The sequence below is a fragment of the Melanotaenia boesemani genome, assembly GCF_017639745.1.
Source record: "Melanotaenia boesemani isolate fMelBoe1 chromosome 2 unlocalized genomic scaffold, fMelBoe1.pri SUPER_2_unloc_2, whole genome shotgun sequence".
Taxonomy (NCBI): Eukaryota; Metazoa; Chordata; class Actinopteri; order Atheriniformes; family Melanotaeniidae; genus Melanotaenia; species Melanotaenia boesemani.
The window spans coordinates 389201-402812 of record NW_024580583.1 but is presented as its reverse complement, the minus strand read 5'-3'; the positions used below and the strand labels follow the sequence as shown (position 1 = coordinate 402812).

General features: G+C 41.0%; 1 protein-coding gene across 1 annotated transcript in view; it reads left to right on the top strand.

The window, feature by feature from the left end:
• The window catches only part of LOC121636043 (NACHT, LRR and PYD domains-containing protein 3-like), a 293753-nt gene continuing 280141 nt past the window's right edge, over positions 1-13612 (top strand). The window contains exons 1-5 of the mRNA XM_041979388.1: positions 1-208; positions 7131-7223; positions 7307-7423; positions 8975-9073; positions 9285-9386. Coding sequence (XP_041835322.1) covers positions 7174-7223; positions 7307-7423; positions 8975-9073; positions 9285-9386 — 368 coding nt within the window. The 5' untranslated portion in view covers positions 1-208; positions 7131-7173. The remainder of the gene's footprint in view (positions 209-7130; positions 7224-7306; positions 7424-8974; positions 9074-9284; positions 9387-13612) is intronic.

Below are 13612 nucleotides of genomic sequence, written 5' to 3'. Positions count from 1 at the left end.
TTTTACTTTCTCGGGTCTTTGTGGCGCAGCTGAGATTCTCCGTGAAATCCTCCATCTAAAGGTAAAAAAGCCGTTTTCATTTGGTTTAATTCATCAGACTGAGGGTCCTGAACAATCCAAAACCAGGACGGAGGAGAAGTTGTCCAACAGAACCAGAGAGGAGGACATGAGGGAACAAAGACCAGAACTATCTGTTGCTGTGAACGAGGTCTGTTATGGTGGAGTTGTTCGTCAAATATGTGTGTTTTGTTAATCTTTAAAACCCAAATTGGCTTAAAATCTCAGGGTGCCTGGTAATGACGTCACACATTCCGAGGGTTTCGGAATCTTTGTCAGTCACGTGACATAACCAGCGGACACGCGCTGTTTTGGGTGTGTCCGTTATAAACACCAGAGACAAGGAGCAGTAGTTTAGTTAGTAGTAGGTATTAAAACGGTTTACTCAGTCACCAATCTGGAGGAAGAATAAGAAGGATGATTAAACGCTGTCAGTTTGATGGTGATCAGATAAACTGGAGTAACTACAAGGATTTATGGCGTCATGTCGTGATATTGAAGTTGGCCATCTGCCTTGGCCATGCCCTTTAACCTCGTTAAAATTCAAAGTAAAGGGCAAAAATTGCCACATTACACTCACACACCCACTGTTACTAACTCTTCAGTGAGAAAAGTGGCTCCTAAAAGTTGATAGAAATCGTTAAATGACATCATCTAATGTGCATGGAGGCGGCTGTGGAGAGGAATGTCATAGGAAAGGCAACAGTGGACGAAAAGACAAGCTAAATACGTTTAAAAAGGCAAAACTCTTAAAAATAAAACAAATTATTTGTTTAATATGTTCTTTTATTCTAGTTTAATTTTATTAAGTGTAGGTTGTTTTCTAATTAGAAGGCTTCAACATTTAACAACACTTGTTTTCCTCCACACTCTTCATTAATAGACATTAATATCCGACGGTAAGCCAGCGCGAGATCATCCTGCAGCAGCTTTGAACGTTTCATTTTCAGCCTGGTGATGAAACAGGTGATCATCTCCTGCTCTGAATGCAGGTGCTGCTGCCAGAAGCTTCTTCTGGTTGCTTTAGGACAGGAGAGGCCTGCAGAGCAGCACCCACTCCTCATTAAGAAGAATAAACTTTCATATACGTCAGTCTACAAAAGTCTCCAATACTGAAAAAGTTGATAGATTAAAAAAACAAATAAAAAAAGGTCTCTAAGTTGGCAACACTCACACACCGTGTTGGTGTTTATTTATTTATTTATTTATTTTATTTAGATCCACCATTAGCTACTGACATAGCAACAGCTATTCTTCCTGGGGTCTACATCAGCAGGCTATAAATGCAAAAACATTTAACAATGTACATACAACATTCTCCCTAACAAAAATTATAACAAACATAATTCCCAAAATCAATACATACAGAACCATAATTACAAAATATCATCCACAAAAACTAATAAAATATACATAAAAGCTCTACATGAAAACACAAATAAACCAAAATAATTTCAAATTTATGATATCTCCATTCATTTTACTAAGGTCATTATAGTAATTCTCAAATAAGCCCTACACAAATGGCACCATCTAACAAGTTCAGTCATAGTTCATAGTATAAAATGATATTCATTCTAAGGTAAATAAAAACAATCGCACTGTTTTATAAAAACTAGTTGTATACATATTAGAAATCAGAAACTGTGGTAGTGAGTTCCATGCCACCATGGCCCTATAGCGAACCATTCTCTGACCCTGGCTGGTACGACAAATCGGCAACAAAAAACGATTCTCACCAATCTGTCGTGTAGAATATTCATGCACATCCTTGAAAAATGTCAACTTTCTATACAATATTTCAGGTGTTTTCCTTATAATTATATTTCTAAGGAACATGATTAAGGAATATTTTATCCTGCCCCTCACATGCAGCCAGGCTAACCGGCCATGCATCTCACTAATATTTGTTCTAAATGAGCAGCTTAAGACAAGTCGAGCTGCTTTATTTTGCGCTATCTGCAGTTTATTTAGATTAGTATCTGTTGTATTAGACCAAATGATTGAACAATAGTCTATATGTGACAGAACTATTGATTCAACTAATGTTTTCCTGATTTGGTTTGGTACACATTTTCTACAGTACTTAACTAAAGCCATACTCCTACCCATTTTCTTTAATATTTCCTTTATTTGACTGTCCCAAGTTAACATGCTGTCCACTGTCACCCCAAGCAACTTGACCTCAGTCACTTGTTCTATAGGACATCCTTCTATAAACAAATTCAAAACAGGAAATTCTTTTTTAAGAAGATAACTTGATCCTATTAAAATACATTTAGTCTTCTCTGCATTAATCACCAACTTATTTTCATGAAACCAGCTCTCAATCAGTCTCAACTCCTCATTCAGAACTACATTCAGATTAAGTACATTTGTGTCAGATACATAAACCGTTGAATCGTCCGCATACAGAGCAATGGTAGCCTGTTTCAAAATAAATGATAAATCATTCAAATAAATAGAAAATAAAAGTGGCCCAAGGCAACTCCCTTGTGGCACACCACAACACAGCATCTTCTTCTCAGAGTAGCTACCATTAAACAATACTTTAAATTCTCGATTAACAAGATAACTTTTAATCCATTGAACCGCAGAAAGTTCAAACCCATACCAAATCAACTTATCCAACAATAGCTCATGATCTAATAAATCAAAAGCTGCACTTAAATCTAATAATATAGTACCCACTAACTTTTTATTTTCAATTTCATTTAACCAATCATCAGTCACTTGAGCTAAAGCTGACATTGTGGAGTGCCCTTTCTTGTAAGCATGCTGATAAACTGAATTTAAACCATTTTTACTAAAATACAAATTAATCTGATCGTAAACGAATTTCTCCATAATCTTACTCAAAACTGGTAAAATACTTATAGGTCGACAGTTTTTTCCAGAAAATGGTTCCTTGTTATTTTTAAGAAGAGGCACAATTTTAGCTATTTTCCAGTCAGTTGGGCAAATACATTTTTCCAAACTGAGATTAATAATATAACAAACTGGCATAGCAATCACATCAGACACCAATTTCAACAACATTACATCAAGTTCATCAATACCTGCAGGTTTTAATTTCATTTGCTTTAACACATTTTCTACAGTAATTATGCTCACTTTATCAAATTTAAATTGACATGATTTATTATACATAATTCTTTCTTTGATTGTTTGATGAGATGATATCTTTGGTGTACAGATCATATCTTTTCGCAGATTTTGAACTTTACTCATAAAATAGTCTCCTAAGTAGTTTGCTATGTCTATTGGTTTTGTCAGGAAGGAATCATTTACATCTAAAAATGTTGGAAAAGATTTAGCTTTCCGACCAACCAATTCATTTACGGTTTTCCATATTTTACTACTATCTGATTTTACATCTACGAATTTTCTTCCATAATATGCCTTTTTCTTTGATCTGTTTAATTTGGTTACATAATTCCTCAGTTGTTTATACCTATTCCACAATACCCTGTTATCCGATAGGATTGCTTCAGCCTTTAATTCGTTTCTTTGCTTAATGAACCCTTTAAGTTCAGGATCAAGCCAGGGGGAAGCAGCATTCCTTACTGTCATTTTCCTCAGAGGAGCATGTTTATTGATAATTGGCATTAATAACCCAGTCCAGACCCAAAACAATATCAATAATTATCATCTCATCCCTGGATTTATTTTTCCGGTTTGATCACTGTTTTGACAAATTTCTCCGCCATCAAATGATCAGCAAACTTTTTAGTCTCTCCTTTGAAAGTCAGGATCAGGGTGGCCGGGTGAATAATGCCATGTTTTACTCCAACGCTCCATAATATACTCCTGACCTCCCGGAAACTTGCTCGGGCCTTCGCGATCTCCTTAGTGAAATCAGGAAAAATACTCAGCTTCATCCCACGAATCTCCAGCACTCTTTTCATCTTCGCCATGCGTAGAATCTCCTCTCTCGCGACCAGTCTGTGCATCCTTATTATCATGGCCCGCTGCCCGTGCTTATTCACTGATCCAGTGCGATGCGCACTTTCAACTTCAGGCATATATTGGAGTTTATCTTTGAAAAGTTCTTGAAATAGAGCTGACATGTAACTTGTGGGATTACCTCTCTCGATGTCAGTAGTGAGACCCAAGATGCGTAGATTATATTTCCGACTATAGTTCTCCAACCGGTCAGCTCTATCCTTCAGGTCTTTGTTCTCCTTATGAAGACGCTCCTTATCCATTTCCAGATCCAAAACGCGACTCTCCATACAACTCACCGACTTCTCCAAAACCGCAACTTTCTTAGTGCACTCTATCAAGTCTGTCTTGAGACCATCAAGTTGCGGTTGTAATTTATCCACCGCTGCATTGATTTCTTCACGTATAATTGTCCGAATCAGGACAAACAATTCGGAGTTGACGCCTTCAGCCATATCAATCACAGTCACCTGTTCAGCTTGTGAGATATCACTTGTCTTTGTTTGTGACCGCGTTTTTTTTCGAAGGCATATCACAAAATAAGTTTCCAGATCCAGTTCACATAAATTCCTTTTTTAGAGAGAGACAATAGTTTGATTTAGTAGTATAATTTTTTTTTTTTTTTTTTTACCACAGTTTTCCCATTTTTGTCTGGAACCGGCGTCCACCCGAGCAACTCAGCGTTGACGCATGCGCATCCTCCTAGTGTGAGTGTTGCCAACTTAGAGACCTCTTTTTATACATGTGGGTAAATGTAGAGGGCGGCTAAATTCAATCATGACTATGTCCAAACCTCTGTCAGCCAAGACAATGTCTGAGCGCTCACAGGTTACATTCAGTCTGGTCACATCCTGACTGTTGTCTCATCCTCTGTGATCAGCTGATCACCTTCCTCTCCAGCATCAGGAGTCCTCTTCATGGTCTGTAGCTCTCCAGGGTCTGCATCCTGGTGGACTCCATCTCTGCTGCTTGCAGCGTCTCTTTCCTCAGCTGATCCGTCTTCTTCGTCTTGCAGACGTGCAGCGTTTGTGGGTGTAACTGATGTGTGTCCTAGAAGCTGTTTGTCCTGGATCACGTTTGGTTTTATTTAAAAACTAGTTAACATCGGATGCTTCCATTACATTACACAATCTGAACCACTTAATCAGACCAGTTAACATCCCCTCAGATCTTTCATAGCACAGCAGAAAATTTCATACATTGATTCATATATGTGTTTTTATGCATTCTTGTTTACTTGTTTATTTAAAATCATTCACTCTGTGATGTTTAGATATAAGATGATTAAATAAACACTGATTTAACACAAACTGATGAACCCGTTTCTTTTCCCTCCCTCTGCCTGGAGTTTACCAGTGAGGTTAGCCAATGTGAATATAGTGACTTTAAAAAGCCAAATAAAGTTTATTCATTAACATTATTTACACAATAAAAACAACAGCAAACAAAAACTCTCCTTCTTTCTTTATGAAAATGCTGAGAGCAAACACACATGAAGGGAGATGGTGGTGAAAGTGATTTCCTTCCCTCACCGCTGTGACCCAGGCCATCTGACGGCTCTTTACTTCCTCAACCTGCTGTCCAAAGCCTCTTTTCCAAGTGGGAAACCAGAACAATCGAACGTTGTGTCCAACTTTTCTACCAGTTTTGTCGTGTGACTTAGTACGGCATTCTTTCACACAACACGAGTGTCCAGTTTTATCAAAGACAAAGCTGCAGGCAAAGATGATGCACAATACTGAGTTGTTTACAACAAGTATCCAACCAAAATGCTGGTTTTACCCACAATACACTGCGGCTGTCCCGAGTGTTACATCACACCATTGCTGCAGTGCTGATGACCACGCCGCCCCACCAAATAAAACCTTCTTATGTTTTTCATCATGGTCCACCAGGACCTCATTTTCACATTCTGAAAAAATCTGCTTCTTCTCATTTTTTTCTTCCTGAACCATCATGGAAATGATGTGATAAATATTTATTTCAGGAGTTTACCTGACCTTTTATAGCCGTTATAAGGGCGTGTCAAGGCGTTCCCTCACACGCGCCGATGTTAGAGTTGATTCTGATTTATAGATAGAAACAGGTGTGGGACGTGTGTGAACATGCTTTGATAAATCTGAAATTTTTTGTGCATCACATTTCCTTTTTTCCCGACATACACCACCTGTAGTTTTCTTTGCTACACACAGTTTTATGAATGAGACCCCAGAAGAAGTTTGTTGCAACAGACAACAAGGGGTTAAAGCCCCTCAGTGTCCCAGGTGAGGTTTTCAGAGGTCTTCTGCTTTCCAGGGGAGCCGAGCTCCCCGTAGCTCCCCGTAATTTCAACCATGGAAATATTTGACTTTTTCCTGCTGAACTTTGTCACACCTGCAGTTTGATGCTGGAACCGCTGATTGAACCACATTCATCTGCTGTTTAACACTAAACCCTCATTTCATTTCTGTCTTTGTTCCAGTTTCCAGGAGATTACCAGCAAAGCTTCTCTGTAGAACTGGTCTCCGCTCTGATCTGAACACTTTCACCTTCTTTGAGTCAAACTGCTGCAGGAAGATTTTCAGTGAAACAGCTGAAATGAAAATTGATCCTAAATGTGGAAAAAAGCTTCAGTGTGAGCAGCTGTGATGGAGCAGATAATCCACCTGTAGAGGTGAAGATGATGAAGATGAGGAGTGGCTGACAGGAAGCAGGTTAACGGATCAGAACCTACAGTGTGTGATTCTGCAGCTCCTTCATTCAGACTTTCCATCCAAACTGGAATCACTTAATTTTTCCTTCTTTAACTTCATCCTTTAGTTTCTGTTTCTGACAGAAAATGTCAAACTTTTTTCCTGCTTCCTGTTTTAAATCTTCATCTGGTTTAGTTTCACTTTCTGTTCATGGTAATAAAAGGAGGAGAAATGTTTCCTCTTTTGAGGCTGGTCTGCAGCTCCATCCCTCCATCTGGTGTCCTGATAGAAGTCCAGCAGCTGAAGGCAGCTTCCTCTTCCTCACTGCTGTCTGACTGCATCCATCTGACTCTGATATGAAGCAGAAACTCAGAGCCAATCAGAGGAGGAGCAGCAGATGATGGAAAGGAGGATTTCAGTTGATGTTCAGATGAATGATGTGTGTTTCCTCTGCAGGTGAAGGTAGAAAGTGTGTGTGAGCTGATTTGAATCCAGCATCATGGATCAGGACAGAGAGGAGGGAGTCCCTCCCTCTAAAACCACTCAGAGGTGAGATGTCCATCTCTAACTGTCCATGACTCTTCTCCATGTCAGAGATCACAACTCACATCACCAAACATCTGGATTCACAGGAACCAGCCTGGACCTGGACCTGAACCTGGACCTGAACCCAGCTGTGTGTCCATGAAGAGTGACTGGTCGATGGGACGTTTAATTGGTTTCCATCAAAGTCGTGGATCTATCAGACAGTAAGTAGTTGTCAGTATTAAAATGTAAAAGTTGAAGCTGAACTCTCAGAATCAGGTTTTACTGTGAATCTTTGCTGCTGCATCATCTGATCTGATTCATCACATCTGAACATCCTGCATCCTCCAATAACTCTAGAAGCACAAACAGCTGCAGTTTGATCCTAAATCCAGTCACATCAGTCTGAATTCATCTGGTTCAGTTCTTTCAAACTCAGCTGTGTTTCAAAGCTTCGTGTTTCCAGTGTGTGAGGGAGCCTCCTCCTTACTGGTCATACTGGATGTTACATACGAGTCCGTCTCCTCTGAAGTCCACTGATCACATGGAACGTGGAGCTGACACACTTTCTTCACACAGTCTTTGCAGCTGCAGCTGTCTGTGATGCAGCAGATTAAAGTTCAGCTCCAAGGTCTTCATCAGCTGGAGAAAGTCCAGTCAGTTCAGAGATCATTAGCTGTGGAAGCTGCCACACATCTGGTGGCTCTCTTCCCTGAAAACAGCTGAGCAGCTTCCTCAGATCAGCTGTGTCACCAAAGTCTTTCAGTTTTGTCTCCTCCTGGTCCGTAAGCCAACGATCAAAGCAGAGACACATCAGCTTCATCAGCTGAGATCTGCTGCAGCTTTCAGGAGAAGATGTGGACATGAAACCAGGCTGGATGAAGAAAGAAGAACATGTTGGTGTCTGAATGAGCTGCTGCTGCTTTTCTGGAACATTCTGGGACATCAGTCTGACTCTGTTGGAGCTTCTAACATCTATGACTTCTAGCAGAGTGAGCTGCTTCTTAGATGAAGTCCTAACTTTCCTCCTCCATGGTTCCACCTCCAATAAGCAGCTGCAGCTCCTGGTTTCTGGATCTCTGATCAGACAGCTGGCTGCAGAATCTCTGCAAGAAATCAGGAGGGAATGTTGCAGGAATTTTTCTTCTCACCTGCATCCAGAACATTTCTGGAACATTTCAAGGCTGCAGTTCATGTGTGAAAACAGCTTCATTGAACAGCATTAAAGTTCACGTCCAAAGTCAGAAATCTGTGTTTTCTATTTATTTTAGTTCAGCAGAACTTTCCATCAAAATGAGCTCAATCACTTTCCAATGATTCATTCTCTCCACATAGATCTGTTCACATCATCCTGTTAAAGTTCTTTTCTTTCTTTTTAATTCCACTGTTTACCTGCAAACATCAGATGTTCCAGTGTTGCTTGTTTCCAGTGTAGTTTGTCAACTAAAGAGCAGAATTCATCTGATCAACCAACCAGTAAAGACTTTATCAGAGAATTAGAATGAGTGTGTCAGTATGGTTCCAGACTGAACTGAGGCCTTTCAGAGGCTTTTCATCAGCAGGCTGAGCTGGATGTGGATCTCTGATCAGGCTGGAAGAACTTCTGAGTCTGTCATCAACGTTCATCTGGTCTCTTTGACAGCTCCTCTTCATCAGACATGAGCTCCTCTTCATCAGACATGAGCTCCTCTGAAAACATCTGTTCTGAACTTCAGCAGGTCTCTGATGGGTTTTAGGCTGAACTCTGAGATTTAATATTTCTACATTTCTACCAGGAACGTTAAGAGACTTAAAACTGGACCTGAACCCAGATGTGTCTCCATGAAGAGCGACCGGTCGATGGTTCAACCTCCTGATCTAAGATCAGACCAGCAGTGAGTATCAGAGTCCAGTGGAGGTTGGATCAGGTTTCAGATGAAAACCAGTTTCAGGTTCATCATTTCTGGACGTCTCTGCTGAGACGAATCTGCAGCATCATGATCGTCATGTTATAGATTTGATTTGTCTTCCAGATTCTTCTGCAAACTAAATGTTGAACAATTTCAGAATTCAGCTGTAAAATCATTAAACCATCTTTATTCACAGGAATCAACCTGGACCTGAACCTGAACCTGAGCCCAGCTGTTTGTCCTTTAAGAGTGACTGGTCCAAGGAACTTCCTCTTAATTTTAAATCAGAGCCACAGAGGTGAGCTGTGTGAAATTGTTGCATCATTTTAGTTTTATTCCATCTTGTGTTTAAACTCAGCAGAGACCAGCAGAGCTCAGAGCTTCCCAGTGGTCAGTCTGCCCAGCAGCATCAAACACAGCTGGACTCCATATTTATGGTCTGTACATGTACAACAACTACTTTTCCATCTCTTCTGTCCACATCATCTCCATGCTGACCTTTGTAGACCAGTGGATTGTCAGTGTGTCCAACATGGATCTGATGTTTGGCTCCATGATTTCAGTCTGATTGTGTCCTTCATATCGTTTCTCTTCCAGCTGCTGAAGGACAACATGATCACTTTCATGAAGAAGGAGCTGAAGAAGATCCAGAAGCTTCTGAGTCCAGATTACCCAGAATGCTCAGTGTTGGAGGGTGAGGATGAGGAGCAGAGGAAGAGCAGCAGAGAAGCGTTAGTGAAGATCACAGTGGACTTCCTGAGGAGGATGAAGCAGGAGGAGCTGGCTGAGCGTCTGCAGAGCAGTAAGAGGATTTCTCTAAAGATTGAATCTGCTGGATAAACGACACATTTACTGATGTCTCAACACATGAACATCACATATTCACATCCTCATTCCTCAGAGGCTTCAAATCTTTACTGACTCTTCTTATTTCTTCTTTTCTTTCAGAACTTTGTCAACGTAAACTAAAATGTGGTCTGAAGAAGAAGTTCCAGTGTGTGTTTGAGGGGATTGTTAAAGCAGGAAACCCAACCCTTCTGAACCAGATCTACACAGAGCTCTACATCACAGAGGGAGGGACTGCAGAGGTCAACGATGAACATGAGGTCAGACAGATTGAAAAAGCATCCAGGAAACCAGACAGACGAGAAACAACCATCAGACAAGAAGACATCTTTAAACTCCCACCTGGAAGACATGAACCAATCAGAACAGTGATGACAAAGGGAGTGGCTGGCATTGGGAAAACTGTCTTAACACAGAAGTTCACTCTGGACTGGGCTGAAGACAAAGCCCACCAGGACATCCAGTTGACATTTCCACTGACTTTCAGAGAGCTGAATGTGCTGAAAGAGAAAAAGTTCAGCTTGGTGGAACTTGTTCATCACTTCTTTACTGAAACCAAAGAAGCAGGAATCTGCAGCTTTGAAGAGTTCCAGGTTGTCTTCATCTTGGACGGTCTGGATGAGAGTCGACTTCCTCTGGACTTCCACAACAATGAGACCCTGACTGATGTTACAGAGTCCACCTCAGTGGATGTGCTGCTGACTAACCTCATCAGGGGGAAACTGCTTCCCTCTGCTCGCCTCTGGATAACCACACGACCTGCTGCAGCCAATCAGATCCCTCCTGACTGTGTTGGCATGGTGACAGAGGTCAGAGGGTTCACTGACCCACAGAAGGAGGAGTACTTCAGGAAGAGGTTCAGAGATGAGGAGCAGGCCAGCAGGATCATCTCCCACATGAAGACATCACGAAGCCTCCACATCATGTGCCACATCCCAGTCTTCTGCTGGATCACTGCTACAGTTCTGGAGGATGTGCTGGAAACCAGAGAGGGAGGAGAGCTGCCCAAGACCCTGACTGAGATGTACATCCACTTCCTGGTGGTCCAGACCAAAGTCAAGAAGGTCAAGTATGATGGAGGAGCTGAGACAGATCCACACTGGAGTCCAGAGAGCAGGAAGATGATTGAGTCTCTGGGAAAACTGGCTTTTGATCAGCTGCAGAAAGGAAACCTGATCTTCTATGAATCAGACCTGACAGAGTGTGGCATCGATATCACAGCAGCCTCAGTTTACTCAGGAGTGTTCACACAGATCTTTAAAGAGGAGAGAGGACTGTACCAGGAGAAGGTGTTCAGCTTCGTCCATCTGAGTGTTCAGGAGTTTCTGGCTGCTCTTCATGTCCGTCTGACCTTCATCAAGTCTGGAATCAACCTGATGAAAGAACAAAAAAAACTTTCTAAAAAGTCCACAAACTTAAAGAAAAATTATTCAAAACATCTCCATCAGAGAGCTGTGGACGAGGCCTTAAAAAGTCCAAATGGACACCTGGACTTGTTCCTCCGCTTCCTCCTGGGTCTTTCACTGCAGACCAATCAGAGTCTCCTACGAGGCCTGATGACACAGACAGGAAGTAGCTCACAGACCAATCAGGAAACAGTCCAGTACATCAAGAAGAAGATCAGCGAGAATGTCTCTGCAGAGAGAAGCATCAATCTGTTCCACTGTCTGAATGAACTGAATGATCGTTCTCTAGAGGAGGAGATCCATCAGTTCCTGAGATCAGGACGTCTCTCCACAGATAAACTGTCTCCTGCTCAGTGGTCAGCTCTGGCCTTCATCTTACTGTCATCAGAAGAAGATCTGGAGATGTTTGACCTGCAGAAATACTCTCCTTCAGAGGAGGTTCTTCTGAGGCTGCTGCCAGTGGTCAAAGCCTCCAGCAAAGCTCTGTAAGTACATATATAGCAGGATGTGGAGAAATATACTGCTGCTGTTTGTTCTGAGATCAGAGATGAACACAGCTGAAAGCTCAGCCTCATAGAAATATGAACAAGTCATAAAGATATGGGTGTAGACGTTGAGATATTCTTAAAGGAGACTGTGTTGTTTGATTTTCACTGATCTTCATCTTCTTGAGAGATGTGTCATCAGAAGGGAATGCTGATGGAGCTTAAAAAGAAGACTGATTACTTTAAAGTTTGTTCCTGCAGACATTTAAACATTTGGAACTGGTGTTATTTGTTTTTATTTACTGTGAGATCTGATTGGGTTCTACAACGTTGGGTTCTTTTATTACATAATGAAATAGAGATTTGAACAGTTTAAAAAGCTGCAGGACTTCTGAATCAGATCTTCCAAGATCTCTTGAATTTACATATGAGAATCTGGACATTAAACAGATTGCAGTTTGTGGTTTTCAGCATTTCAGTGGACAAGAACAACTTCAAGATACATGACCATCAAAATTCAGTAACTGGGAGAAATCAGAATGTTGTAATAATCAGATCTGACACATATATGGACTTCTGATATGTGTTATGAAAAACCCTGGTCTACATTTTCCTGTTCATTACTGGATTTCAAAGTAGATTTTCTGTATCAAAGGTACAGATTTTAAACAAATGATCGGAGATACATGTCAGCTGTTGGAGCTGTCTGTAGGAAACGTGACCCATTGTAGTCGGGCGCTTACTGTCCTGCAGATAGTGTGCATCGCAGATGAATTGTGCTCCTTTCATCCATACAACAGATACAGTAATAAAGCCTTGTCACTGACCGCTCTGAATTATGTTTTTATATTTGTTCTTTACTTGCTCCCAAGTCCTTTTAGCTCCACTGGGGTTGCTTCTGAAATGGAGGTTAGTAATAGTTATAATTCTTTTTCACACATAGGTACAGAACCATTGAGTTATCCGTGCATTCATGATGGAGAAATTGATATTCCAACATATAATATGTTCACATGGGACCGGATCCTTTAAAGAACTGGGAAATATGATGTAAATAAAGCATTCCCAGATTCGATTTTGATTTAAATTGAGATCTCGATTATTTAACATGATTAGAGAAAGGGGGGGGGCTTATACAGACTAGTTTCTTTCCACCAGGTCCCCGTAGCTATTGTTTGTCTCAGACCAGCAGCTATGTTCCGCCTGGTGTGATCTGGAAAGAATGAGTCTGGAGACATTTCATTTTCACGTTGAAATCAGCATCAATAAAAGGTAGCAGGACATTTCTATATGGCTCTATGGTGCGACTTCACCACAGGTCTGTAGTGGTGACGAAACATTTGACTCTTGCCACGTCTTTTTAACAACACCCTCACGACACTCATCATACAGGCCAGAGAGACACTCCACTAACATGGTGTTGAGATGGCAGTGATGCCGTTTGTCATACGTGTTGATGAGTTTCTTAAATCCCGGATTGTTCACTGTGTTAAATGAGAAAAAAGTTCTGTTTGTTTATAACATGTATCTCTCTGTGACTCTGTGACTCTGAGCTGGTGGATTATTTAGTCGTGACTCACAAAAACTGAAATTTTTTCTATTTTCTTGTGTCGCGTCGCAAGCCACCGTGTGCACGTCTGCGTGCACGAGTGCAACATTTCACATACACAACTGTTGCTTGGCTGGAGGAGGGAAGCAATTTTCACCTCTTCGTGCAAGTTCCGTAGAAAATGATGGAGAATAATAATAATAATAACAATAAATTTTATTTGTAACGCACTTTACAT